Consider the following 14,369-nt stretch of genomic DNA (forward strand, 5'->3'; position numbering starts at 1 on the left):
ACACTGGACCACTACTAATAAAGTGTAGACGTTTTACTTTTAATGCAAATTTATTTTATGTTGTGACACCAGATTCTGATTTCTCACAAGTAAAATTCAGGAACAATTCTACTCACGTCAGTGGAGTTACTTTTAAATTACACTAGTGAGAGAGATAAGAATATGACTCATGGAAAGCACTCAATCAATTGTAAATGCAACAAATGTCACTAACAATACAAAAATTAAGTTACACAGACTAGAGTATAATTTTAGGTCAGTCTAGGAAGCAGATACCTGATCTATTTCTTGTACTCCCACTTCCCAGGTGGGTGCTCTAACCATCAGGCTACAGAGTCACTCTCTCTCACTGGCCCAATGATTAAGTATACATAGTAGAACGGCTTCAACAGGAGAGACTAAGGAAGCCCCACATCAGAATATGCCATAGCTCAGTGGTTAGAGCACTCTCCTGAGAGGTGTGGGAGACCCGTTTAATTCCTTTTCCCCCACCTCTGCCTGAGGAGGGAACTGAACTGAACCTGGCTGTCCCACATCCCAGATGAGTGCTCTAACCACTAGGCTAAAAGTTTAAAGGTGCACCACTACCACTACCTTCCATGTCCTCCTCCTCCTTGGTGGCCAGATTTTGAATGGTACCCGATCCAGTAGACAGCCTCGGAGCACGCCTACAGGATCAGGATATGCATGCGAGTTAGGTAGACAAATGCCTACCTTACTCTGGTTCATGGATCACTCTGGGGCTTAGGCAGGAGATAGGCATTCAGGCACCTAGAGTGAGATAGCAGGCATCTAAGTCTGGGGTTTAAGTGCCTCAGTGCCTTTGTAGTTTCAGGCCTAAGCGATTATTCTCAGAAGTACAAAACTAAACGTGCTTCATAAATTTTCTAGGAAAAGTAGTGGTAAACTGAAGGAGTAGGTTTTAAGCATGTTGTTAGTAGAAACTTGGGTTGGGAAGTTTTTTGTGAATTGCACTCATACAGGATTACATATAGAATAGCAGGGAAAATTCTTGTTATTAACAACTTTCTCTTCTTTACGTTCAGACCTTGGATTAGATTGATGTGGTGACCCGTATCTTCCTTTATAATCTGATCTTCTTCCATTATGTTTGACATTGGTACATTAAGGCTGACAGTATCTTCATCAGAGGGCTGAGAAGAAACAAGAAAAACATTAATTTAAAAATTAAACCAAGACTGAAATGTCAATTGACGTTAATTATTTTATTAGCATTCAAATATGTAAAAGATTAAATAGTAGCTTATAGGAGGAAGGCTATGTGTCCTATACTTTTGACCCGTGAATTCTACATTTACAATTCAGTGCTTTTAGTACATATAAACATATACATTGAGGAATCTGACAAACCTTTGCCATGAGTGATAAAGCTGAACAGTGAAATAACTTAGTATTGCACAACTGCTTCTATTTGTCACTTATTTATAAACATACAATTACAAAAAACATTTATTTATTTAGATTTAAAACAAAAAAGGTCCTTGTACAAAAAGCTCCACGCAGCCTAATAATTAGTGTTATAATCACATAATGATGACCATCCAGCGTTTAAACATAATCATATATAGGAAATAAATAAATTCAGACAGTCATTAAATCAGAGCAGCAGTAATGTCCCTTTCCACTTTTGCAGAGGCATTCCTCAACACTTCCACAAATTCTGTCATGCAGATGGCTTTTGCAGCAGATTCAGAAAGATTATTTTGGACCAAAGATTCAGGTCCTATTAATTTAGCAACTATCAGCTGAAAATAGTGCAGCCCAGTGGCATCTTCTATTGGCATGATTACAAATTCTAATATTTAAGATTTGGGCAGGGTTTTTTGATCAGTGGAGTTATGCAAACAGTTTAGAAAGTGTTGAAAGGTAAATGCAGCCTCGCTCATTTGCAATCGTTCCTTCCACAGGCTATTCAGGGTGGTTGGTTTTTTTAAACTATGTAACTGATTTTCCCAGGTGTTTCCTGACAGTATAGGGCCAAATAGGAACTATCCAAAGCAACTTTGTAATTATATAAAGTCATCATAGCTCTATCACAAGTGAAATATTGTATCTTATTTCCTTCATTTGTACTTATATTTTTATTCAGTTAGCAATGGAAGCCGTTGACAGACTTACAAGGATCAAAGTCGCAAAAGAGAAGAGTCTAATTTTCATCTTAAAAATCTAAGGCTATTGTAGCATTAATTTCAAACAACTTTAGTGCCTGATGCAGCCATTTTGAAAGCTTCTGCCTTCCTATGAGAAAGACAAGGTGGGTAAGGTAATATCTTTTATTGGACCAAATACTGTTGGTGAGAGAGAAGCTTTCAAGCCACACAGGGCTCTTCTTCAAGTCTGGGAAAGGTACTGTGGCTTGAAAGCTTGTCTCTCTCACCAACAGAAAGAAGTTGGTCCAATAACAGATATTACCTCACCCACCTTGTCTCTTTAATATCCTGGGACAACTACACGTCACAAGAAAAAACTTACTTCATAGTAACTGGAAGTTTCGTGAGATATGTGACCCCTATCTGTATTGCACTGTGTATATGTATGTGCTCCATGCATCAGGAGCTGGAGAATTTTGAAAGCAGCATCTTTAGGACTGCACATGCGCCCTGGCTCACCTTGTGCTTCCAACCAAGGAGATAAAGGGCGGAGCGGACCGACTGCCTCTCCAGTTCTTTCTCTACTGAGAATAAAGAGATCCAAAGCAGGGGGAAAGGAGGGAGGGTAGAGTAGTACAATCTGGGACCACACATCTTGAAGAACCTCCAGTTATTATAAGGTAGGTAGCTTTCTCTTCTTCGAGTGCAGGGCCATTGACCAGCAGTACCCAAATAACAGGAGGGTGTGAGGTTGTAGATGGAAGCGCTGAACAAAAGCCTACCATTCTAAAAGATGCATCAGCGGAGGAGTCCCGCTACCAAGGCACAGTGTCCCACAACCATGTGCCTGGAGCTCCATGTAGCTGCCTTGCAGACATCAACCAGAGACACCTCTTGAAATGGTGCCACAGACGTTGCTTGAACTCTTGGGGAATGAGCTCTTACCCCATAAGAAAAGAGAACACTAGATAACTGATAGCATAGCAAAATACAGACTGAGATCCACTTTGAGATGATATAGCCTGACCCCTGACCCTTTCCACTATGGCAAGAAATAGTCTGGGAGACTTTGATTGGTTTTATTCTGTGCAAGTAAAAGGCTAAAGTTCACCAAACATCGAGGACATGGATACTCCTTTCTTCTGCGGTTGAAGGTGGGTTTGGGAAGAACAGAGCTAAGTGAACTGACTGGTTCAGATGAAACTCTGAAAATACTTTGGAGTGAATTTAGGGTGTAAACAATTAAAAATTTGTCCGTATGGAATACAGCATAAGGAGATCCACCATCAGTGCTCCAAGCTCACCAATCCTTCTGGCTGAGGTGACAGCTATGAGGTATGTGACTTTCAAGGATAGGAGAGACATGGAGCTAGAAGCTAATGATTCAAAGGGAGGCTTAGTTAATATGTAGAGAACAAGATTCAAGTTCAATTGAGGAGCGGGCCTTTTTATAGGCAGAAAGATTCTGATTAGGCCTTTCCAGAATCTGCTAGTCAATGGGTGCATGAAGACAGAGTAGCCCTGTGAAGGTGGATGGTATGCACGGATTGTTGCCAAATGAACCGTAAGGAGCTGATTCATAGATACTAAGATCAGAAGGGACCATTATGATCATCTAGTCTGATCTCCTGCACAACGCAGGCCACAGAATTTCACCCACCCACTCAGATAAACCTGATGTCTTTAAGGAAAAGAATAAAGTCCAGAATGAGAAGAATAGCAGCTGCTTTCAGGGGGACACCTCTGATGCCCACAGACAGAAAAATGCTTCCATTTAACTAGGTAACATTTTCTAGTGGAATCCTTCCTAATATTAGAAAAGATGTTCTGTATAGCTTTAAAACATGATAGCTTTAAGGATGATGTCCATCCAAAAACCAAATCCTGAGATGAAGCAGATGGGGGTTGGGACATTTGATCTTGCCATTCTCCTGGGTCAGGAGATCAGGAAATGTTGGAATAACGTTTGGTGCCTGAGATGGCATGTGTAGAAGGTTTGTGAATCAAAACTTTCTGGGCCAGTTGAGGGCAATGAGGATAACTCATGTCCTGTCCTGCTGAATCCTGTGTAAAGCCCAAGGCAAGAGTAGTAGTGGAGGGAAGGCATAGTTCAAGTGGTCTAACCATGGAAGAAATAGAGCATCACTCCGTGAGACGGTCATGTCCACATAACTGTAGGTGTCCTTCATGTTGAGAGGTATAAATAGCATGTCCTTTTCCAGGGATGAAATTATAGATGCCAATGGAACCATGCAAAGCTTAAGTTTGAAAATGAAGATGGTAGAGGTAGAGAATGGGTCTCCAAGTGCTCTTCTTTTTGGATGCTAGGAAGTATGTCAAGTAAAAACCCCTCCCTTGGTACTAATGAGGAACCTGCTCTATCACTTCTCACTCTAAAGAGGGATTCCACTTCTTGTTTGAGAATCTTCTTGTGAGAGTGGCCCCCAAAAGAGGGCAGGGCAGGGGTTTTGGATGGGGTAGGGACAAACTGTATCATATAGCCAGAATGGATGACATTCCTTACCCATTTGTCCATTGTCATTGAACTCCAGGTGTTGAAAAAGAGGACTAGACAATCTCTAAAGAGTATGTGAGGGTCAGAAGATGCAGGACTTAGTAGTCTGCAGCTCTCAAGCTCCCATCCCAAATAACGTTTTGCGGAGGGCTAGCATTATGCTGAGAAACCTGCTGTGGAAGGTGTGGGGCAAAGCAGGTCTTTTGGACCCTCTGCCTCTTACAGGGTGGCGCATAAGGTCTCCGGTGGTAGAACTGTTGAGCCATCAGTCTAGGCTTGCATGGCTGCTGGTGGAATTCTCTCTTTGGGGCAAGTGTATATATTCCCAGGGAGTGGAGGGTGGCCCTGGAGTCTTTTAGAGTGTGTAAGGACTCCGTCTTCTTATTAAACAATCTGATCAAAGGGTAGATCTTCAACAGTGTTCTGGACTTCCCTGGAAAACCCCAAAGCCTGGAGCCACAACTCCTTGTACATTACAGTGGCAGTAGCCCTTGCATTGGAAGATGCATCAGCCCTATCTGCCACTGATTAGAGAGCGGTTCTGGCAACCAATTTGCCTTCCTCTATGAGAGCCTGCAACTGAGTTCTGTTCTGCTGTGGAAGTCCGTCAGCAAAGTCCCGAACTATTCAAAATTCATGGAATTCGTATTTAGCCATCAATGCTTGGTAGTTGGTTATCCTGAACTGGAGGCTAGAAGAAAAGAACTTCCTTTCCAATAAATTGAGAAGCTTGCCCTCCTTATCAGTTAGGGAGTTTGTTGCTTAGATTTCTCTGTGGCGGCCTGGACCAATGAGAGAACAGAAATTCCACAGGTTTGGCTGGGACATAGTACCATTTTTCTGTCCTGTTAGGGGTTGGGGCATAGGTAGCCAGGGGATGCCAGACTGCTCTAGATGGCTCCAGGATGACTTCATTAACAGGGAGTGCTATTTGTGTGGAGCCAGAGGACTGGAGGATGTCTAGTAGCTTGTGTTGAGGATCCTGAACCTCCTCAAGAGGAATCTGCAAGCTCCCCTGCAATTCTGCGAGGAAGTCCTTGGAATTGCTTATAGTAATGGAGGGTTGGGGTGGAGACATTGGAAACACTGCCTCATCTGGAGACAAAGACGGCAATCTCATCACTTCTAATGGAACTGACAGATTTGGCACATACTCCTCCTCCTCCTCAGTTGGCAGTTCTGGTTGCTCTCTTTAATGGGAGAGAAGGGACAACTCCCTAGCATACTGGACCAATTCTGCGGGATGGTATTGGTCCCATGGCACCCAGTATGGCCAATAAGATAGATCAAATAGGGATCTTAGAGGTCCCCATTGCATGGGATACCAATGGTTCTGAGGCAGATGATGGGATGGTGTTTGGTCCCAAGCTGCTCCAGGCCTTCTGACCAGGAAGGTGTGTTTTGGAGGAGGGAATAATGATTCATCAGGTGGGTCAGTATCTACTGATGAGGAGAGAGCCAATTTTGGGCCTAACAGTGATACTGATGGTGCCACTGGAGGAAAGTCTCAGCCCAAAGATGGAATGGGAGACAGACTCCTCCCAAATGTTGGCTCTCCTGGTGGAGTCAGAACTTCTCTTGAGAGGGAGGGACCTGATGTAGTAGGAGACTCCAGACCTGGAAGAGCAAAGATGTCCTCAGGAGCAACACAGGTCTCAGCTCTTCCTAGAGGGATAGGGGTCCTGCCCATTTAAACTGCTGGAGCCACAGTACAGATAGTCTGTGACCCAGCCATGGAAGACAAAGACTGTACTGTGGGTAGCCAATGCTCTCAGTGATCGGTCTTCATCAGTACTGGCGGAACCCAGGGTTTGTGTTTTGAATGTACCGGAGGCATTGGTGCTGGCAGATCGTGATTCAGTTCCAATGGAGCCCTAAACTTGTGGCCTTTGTCATGCTACTGATATTTAGAATGTACTAAGTTCTTGTGGGCTGAGCTTAGAGACGTGCTTGGTTTAGGTAGGTTTGAATCCAACTTCTTCAAAGTGGATTTGAAGGAAGATTTAGTTTCATGCTTATGAGAATGCTCCCTGTTCTCCTGACAAAACCCTGCTGAAGTCCTTAACAAGGCCTCATGAGAGAAGAAGGCACACTCCTTGCTGAGTCAGGAAGATGGATGAACGGGGGTGGGGAGGGACCTGAGGGGGCTCCCAGCCTAGTTCCGATTGCAGCCTCATGGCCTTTTCCATAAGCTGCTTCCTTGGGCAAAATTCCCACCCTTCTTGGGTATGACTGGGGATCAAACAGCAGATATTGCACCTTGCCATGACACGGACTTCCCCAAGGCAGTACATGCAGCATTGATGGTCATCGCTGATTGAGAAGGATCGCAGGCAAGAAGCACAAATTTTGAACCCCGGAGTCCTGGGCATAGTCCGATATCCAAAATGGGGTACAGAGGAAGAAGTGATCCCCAATCGGGGAGACTAACTAACTAATTATAAAATACTATAAACTATTAGATAAAACTTTTAAATTCTAAAACTTCTAAAAATTATTTACAGATATCTAAATATATGTTAACAGATAAAGAAATACTTCCAAAGCTTTGGACTCTGGAGGGTCTGACCTGAACCATGTGGCGGTGAGAAGGAACCAGAGAGGCAGTCGGTCCACCCACTCTTTATCTCTTGTCAGAGGCATGAGGTGAGCTAGGGTGAATATGTGGATCAGCAGCCACAGCTTTCAAAATTCTCCGGCTCCAGGGGCATGGAGCACATGTGTCCCCACAGTGGAAAACACATAGGGATCAGCACTCAAAGAAGAGCCTACAGTACTGGTACCAATGCCACATCCTTCAGGGTAATGGTGCAGAAAAATCAAATGGATCTTCACATGTCATATTTAATCTTGATCTCCCTGTGCAAATCTCAAATACTACTGTTAAAGGAATAAAAATCTGCTGCTGTTCTAATGAATTTTAACTGAGACAGAACTTTTAATGAAAAAAGGTGAATCAAAGTGTTACCCATCATCTCTAAAGATGAATGAGATACTGTAAAGGAGATACCATTGAAAAACAGGATTTATCTCACAGTTGCCATAATCAATATATTTTCTAAAGAAACAATACATGAAAGGAGAAGATGTCTGTGTGTGATATTGGCAATATCCAGGACTACACTTCAGATATAAAGAAATTACCTCTATGATGCTGTTAGGGTCAGACCAGCTAGCCAGAGAATATATGTAATTTGTTCCTTTAGCCCACTATCCCCTCTCCCTCCTTTCTGCCCAACTGCATATCTGACAAGATTCCTAAAATGTACATCAGCGTTAAATGAAAGAAAAACTTCACTTAATTTGAATTAAAAAAATCTCATTTTTATTTAAATTACACAAAAATCTCACACATACTTGAAAAAAGGAACAGTAAATACAGAATGAGCTCTGTGTGTCATTTAATGAATGAACTGAAATATAATTAATCTTAGGGAACTACAAGTCAATTTGTTTTGATATATTTGTAAAGATAGTCTCAGTAAGAAAGATGAGCTTTTTGTACATTGTAAAAGCATTCACATTTTAAAGGCGTGAAAGTGATTATAATCCAATTTAACGTGCTCTCTTTGAAAAGATCACGGATGTATTTGGTTACAAAATGTGGACCTGAAATCACAATTTTGCAAAATTTCCATGTACAATAGAGGTCTCAAAGTATGATGTACAAGAAAATGTGATACCATTCACTTCTCTCATGTTAAGTTCACTATGCATGTTTAGGATTCATGATCCTACTTCCTTTCTATTACTGGAAAGAGAAAATGAATGAATGAATGAATACATGAATATTACATAATTAATCTTTGTGCTATTATATGAAAAAGGGGTTGTTTCACTCCTGCTATTTTCTTAAAACAATTTTTCTAGTGTAGGCCTGCTACATTTTAATTACAGGAGGGACAATCCATTTTCTAAAAATATTTATAGTCACACAGGAAGCTCTGGAATAACAGTGCTTCATTAACAAGCTTAGTCACTTTAAGCAAACATATGAGAAAAGCAATATGGAGAAATATGGCAATAAGGAAATTCAGACTTCTTGAATGGAATATATGCTCCCAGGACTACAGGGAAACTATTAAAACGCTGGCCTGAAATTGCAGCGATTCAGCTTCATTTTTAGGGGGAAACTTGTCAAAATACTTTCCAGTTGATGCCGTTTTTAATGTTCCAACATTTAAAAAACAAACCAATTTATATCCTTTATGACAAGTGCTCATTAGTTTCTATTTGTTTTTGTAATAACAATAAATTCAGTTTTTAGACTTGAATCTTTCTCCTTGCACAACTTCCAAAAAACTTCTCTCCTACCCATTTGAGAGGCAGATGAGCACTGAAAATCAGCATAAACATGTTCAGAGTTGCAAAATATGTATTCCTTTAAAGTGACATGAATTCCTCCCATCAATCAGACCAAAAATTCTATGGCAACTTGGACAAGTTTCTGCAAGTTCATCATTCAATTACTTTAGAGATTTACTCCCCATTCATTGTCATTATTATTTATAGTGGCTAAAAGTGTGCCTCATGTCTTACTGACCCTCACCACCGAATTCTCCACTTGTGGCTGCCAGACTTACAAAAAACCCAACCAAACAGAATTCATATTCAAGCATCAAGTATACAAAGGAGTGTGGGAGGAAAGGGTGGGGACTGGATACGTGGCCTCTTCTGATCATAGAATATCAGGGTTGGAAGGGACCTCAGGAGGTCATCTAGTCCAACCCCCTGCTCAAAGCAGGACCAATCCCCAACTAAATCATCCCAGCCAGGGCTTTGTCAAGCCTGACCTTAAAAACTTCTGAGGAAGGGGATTCCACCACCTCCCTAGGTAACGCGTCCTTCTCACATTTACAACATCTGAGTAACGAAGCAGCTTTGGCCACTGCTGCTCCCTGTGGGAGCCCCTGTCTGGGACCAGGACAAGGGGAGGCCACCCACATGGGCTCACCAACACCTATTTTCCCATGAAAATCCATACTTTACAAGAAGTACAGAAAATGGCAGCATTCTCTTTAAAAAAATTAAATGGAGAAGTAAAAGCTTTCATCATGCCACTCTGTGATGATATGGTTCCGTTGGTTAGTATCAAGAACATGGCAGGTGTTGTACAAAAAAATAAAAAGGCATGTACCAATAAAGTCCTAAAGTCATGACCCACTGGGAGCTGTATTACACAGATAAGCTTCCTCCTTTTCCTTTCCTTCTTCATTTTCCCCCATACCCTATTACTTTCCCTGTCATATTTTCCACACTATCTCCCACCCTTCTTTTTCCTATTCCCTCCCATGCTCTCTTCCATTCATCCATTTTCACTTGCTCTTCTCAACTCCCCCGAAGATTCAATTTACCTATTCTTTTTACTTTTTGCAGTACCCTGTTCTCTCAGCAGCCTCCCACCATTCTGTTCACACTTCTTTCTCTCTTTCTGCTTTTAAATGTACAATATTTTAAAAACTGCACCAAGTCCAAATTAGTACTTTGGGGACTCACCTTAAAAGGCTCTTTTTTCAATCTTGGGCTTCCAAAAAAAAAAAAAAAGAAAAAAAAAAAGAAAAAAAAAAAGGGCCAGTTCAGCAGCAAAGTAGAGTGCCAGCCTGGCGTCTGTTTTAATGAATATTTACAGAACAAAACAGCCATGTGCAAGAACATTACAAAGCAGCTGTAACATCCAGAGTCTGTGTTTTCCAGTGGCCTTTAGACAGCAAGAACTTGAAAAGAAGATCTGAGTGGTGGAAGCAAGATAATAATAAATTTAGGGTGAGATTTTCAAAAGTGCCTAAAGGAGTTTGGTGCCCAATTCCCACTGACTTTCAATCAGAGCGAGATAAATAATTAATTCTCATAGGCAATACAATCTTAAAAGCATCAATCCACTCATGATCAGCTTCTGTTCTTCAGTAATGTATTCTTAAAACCTTTTGAAATAAGTGTTTTGACAGCCCCCTCCACAGGATAGATAGAATAAAGTTTCTCTTCTACCTTCATCATTTCACTCTTTACTTTTGTAGAAATTTCTGTCCAGGGTTTGGCTGCATATTTTTGCTACATAGAAAGCATCTCCACAAAACTATCCAACTGGAAGTATAAACCAAAATGGCTGAAAAAGCAAAAATTCAGGTAATTTACCTCTGTAGCTGACAAACGCTTATCTCCATTATCACTGCCAACACCTGAATCAGAATCCTTCTTACTTGGATATATGTCATCAATGCTAAATGTAAACAAAAACCAACAGAAAGTTATCTTAGTGTGCAGTAAGAGCCTGAGCCTGATCTCAGTGAAGTCAATGCCAAAACTCCCATTAGTTTCTATGGTCCAAGATCAGTCCCTTAACAAATTAATAATATAATACATGTGAAGTAAGACTGGTAACATTATTGTGCAAACATTCAACATCAAGTAACATGGATTAAACAAACAACTCGACAAGCTCCTCTAAGAAGATACAAAGCTGATTGGTTAAAAAGAAGATTTATTAAGTATAGGAAAAAATAATCTATTGTTAAATCATCCTTTTTTGTTCACACAGATAAAAACTGCCAGCAGCTTAGCAGCATTCTGATTGCTTAGCATATCCCCAAAGTGACTTTCAAATCAACTAAAATAGCTGAACTCAGACTGTAGTCAACTGAATCGCACCTGAGCATTAATATGTTAAAAATTAATTAGTATTGGAGGAGAGGGGGTTGGATCTCCCTAGAGTGTGAAGTAATTAACAACATAGGTACCTTTGTGACATGCATTCATTTAAAAACTCCTTGAGGTTTACTTATTTAAATTGGTAAACCATAATAATGCCAGGTACCTTCTGCTCTGGTTTCACTGCCTAACATATGACCTTTACTCATTGTACAATATCAATCATATGCTCATGTTCCTAGGATAGTACATTGACCATTACATTTTTTCCACATCACACATTTCTGCCTATTTGTGATTTAAAAAATTAAATTGTAATCCTGCCCAATTCCGCCATTTTTTCTTTTTGCACAGTGTCACTTTTTCAGCAACTAGACATTTACCAATAAAAATGAAAAATGCAATTTTATGAGTCTTTGTAAAAGCCAGGTCTCTGATTAAGGCTCAGTTTTTACCAAATACTGGGACTTTGTGTGAAATAATCTGTGGAAATCCCAGAGGTTTTGTGTTTCTCTGGAAGCCATTATTATAAGATTATTCTCCAAAACATGCAAACAGTATTTTCCATAATTTTTGTTTTTTTATAAGCTAATGGAAAAGCTAACGAATACAAAGGATATACTTGTGCTAAAGTATATGTGATAAATAAAGTATAACACAGGAATGTTGAAAAAGGCTGCCTTTAATAATTGTAATAATAGAGATTATTAATTCAGATCAGAGTTTTATTCAGAAAAAGGTGCAGCTGACATAAGACTACATTGAAAACTCTTGAAGTAAAAGAATAAAAAATACATTCCACTTTGTTTCCAGACCTCTAGAACTGATTTATGTGAACAAAGAATGCAGCGTTAGACTTTTATACTTACCTCTCTTCCACAGGTTGCTGCAAGTGTGGTCGTTCTATGGCATTAAGATAAAGTGAGTCTGCTGTTTTAATCTGGCACGCCTGTATGCTGAGATATTTGAATATGTGCACTTTACCCTTTATACAAATCTATTAGGATGAGAAAAAAAAAACACATTTATAACCATAAAGATTTTTTTAAAAATATTTGCTCCAAATTTGACCTTAACTTCCTGGAAAAATAGCAGACAGAATGTTTTTCATCAGATTATATCGTTTGTAAAAATTACAACAAAATCAGTGTGCGATCTAATTTTGCTGCTTTGGAGAAGACGTTAAGAAGTAGCAATGGAGATAATGGGAATTTTACCAATGACTTCAACTGGAGCATGCCCACCGTGACCCATGTGGGTTTGGGCAAGATGTGCACAACTTTACGTCTTCAGGTATAAATACATTCCAAGAGTAATGCACATCTCCCTTAACATCAAAAACAAAATAAGTGTGTAAAGAAAGTAGAAACAAGAAGCAGCCATATTAACATATGATACATTATAAATCCATGAGGAAAGTACTGTACCCTCTCCCTTCCCAATGGAGAAAGACAAAATATAAACTGAAAAATATTAAAGTAATAAATATTTTTTTATTTTAAGAAAGTAGTTAACTGGGCACTTAAATGTGTTGTCTCTTTCTATGTAGTTAAACGGTCTTTACAAGTTTCTATGCATTTGTATGCTGCATTTATTACATTTGAATAAAAATGAGCTAATATTTCTAATCTCACCACTTGGTGGTGTCTGCTTCACTTATCTTTTAAAATCAGCTTTATGGTTAATGGAAAAATGGCAAACGTTTTGCTTATTTTCTTTAAGCAAATCATGTCTTACTCTTATTCCATGCAAGTGATGCTTGTCAATCAACAATCATTTTCGGCTCCCATAGCAGAGCTGTAATAGTTTAATGCGTCCAAACAATGACAGTGGAAAACTTTGGATGGCAGAAGCCTACAGAGAACATAGGCATTTCCTTCAGTTTTACTGTAGAACTCACTTATAGAATCAGAGATTTACTTAGACACCTCAAGTACCCACATACAACAACTTCACACTGACAAAGATATAGCATCATCTACTGTAGTGCTATCTACACTGATCATTACAACGTTCCCCTCTCTAGTTAAATATGAATTTAAACATTAATTCCTAGGAATCCAAGTAGTCTGCCATCCATGCAGATTTCCATGTTCATCTGCTCACTCAAGTCCTGTATTCAGTCATGTACGCATCACTCATAGTTGGATCTAGATCAGCGAGTGAAGGATTCATGTCCTCTAGATCAGGCCTATCTGTTGTGGTCAGACTGTCTGATGAAGACGGCACTGTGTTGAGGTTCCTAGAACACCCCAGCAATTCTTTGTCCACAATCAGTCTCCCCTTATGAGCCATAGGAACCTGCTGAGTACCTCCAAATCCTCTACTGAAGCCCGCTGGAATAGTTGTTGAGCATCCTCAATGCTTGCCCTCCCCTTTCTTTCAGTGAAGCTGGGCACCAATTCTGAATGCAATACAAAAGGGTGGGCTCTCACTTTTTTTTTTTAAATCAGGAAGGATAAATTGTTTAATTTCTTAATTACTGTGTAATGTCCCCTCCAAAAAAGGAGTAATTCTGGGATTTTTCCAGTTGCATACCTACAGCTGCTCTCCTTCCTGGATGGGCACATCATTTTCCTTTTTTTCTGGCACCCTGTGCTCGACATGTTCATTTCCAGCTCATCTGTTTCTCCACTTTCCGGAATGCAGTCATCAGGTCGCTGATATTAGATTCCACCATGACACCTTGCCAGTTCTTGCTGCCTGAACATCAAGTCACAGGGAAGCATGGATTTGTGGAACCCAAAAATAATCCGTGACTGTTATTCCAGGGAAATCTGATGTGGGGGCTGCCTCATAGGAATATTCCCTGGCTTAATACTGGTCACCGCAACAGAAGTCCACTTAGTATGCGAAGACCCCAAGTTCAGGGGGAGTAGTGTTGATGATTAACACTCACCAGTTTAACTCCTGCAGTACAAATTCTCTTCCCTTTCAGCACTGGGTATGCGAAGACCCCAAGTTCAGGGGGAGTAGTGTTGATGATTAACACTCACCAGTTTAACTCCTGCAGTACAAATTCTCTTCCCTTTCAGTACTGGGTGGGGTCACCACAGATCAGACTTATTTCAGATCCTGAGTTCAACAGCATTGTAGTC

The 14,369-nt window shown here is 40.3% G+C and overlaps 1 protein-coding gene across 21 annotated transcripts in view; it reads right to left on the reverse strand.

Moving 5' to 3' along the window:
- The window catches only part of LRCH1 (leucine rich repeats and calponin homology domain containing 1), a 228,118-nt gene that overhangs the window by 68,672 nt on the left and 145,077 nt on the right, over positions 1-14,369 (reverse strand). For all 21 annotated transcript variants that reach the window (XR_013635854.1, XR_012158920.2, XR_012158924.2 and 18 more), the window contains exons 6-8: positions 12,141-12,268; positions 10,759-10,843; positions 1,049-1,154 (exon numbers count right to left, since the gene is read on the reverse strand). Coding sequence is in view for 13 of the 21 variants with exons in the window: in XM_073344300.2 (XP_073200401.1) it covers positions 1,049-1,154; positions 10,759-10,843; positions 12,141-12,268 (319 nt within the window). In the remaining 8 variants the exon portion in view is untranslated. The remainder of the gene's footprint in view (positions 1-1,048; positions 1,155-10,758; positions 10,844-12,140; positions 12,269-14,369) is intronic.

This window comes from Lepidochelys kempii, chromosome 1 (assembly GCF_965140285.1).
Source record: "Lepidochelys kempii isolate rLepKem1 chromosome 1, rLepKem1.hap1, whole genome shotgun sequence".
NCBI classification, from domain to species: Eukaryota; Metazoa; Chordata; order Testudines; family Cheloniidae; genus Lepidochelys; species Lepidochelys kempii.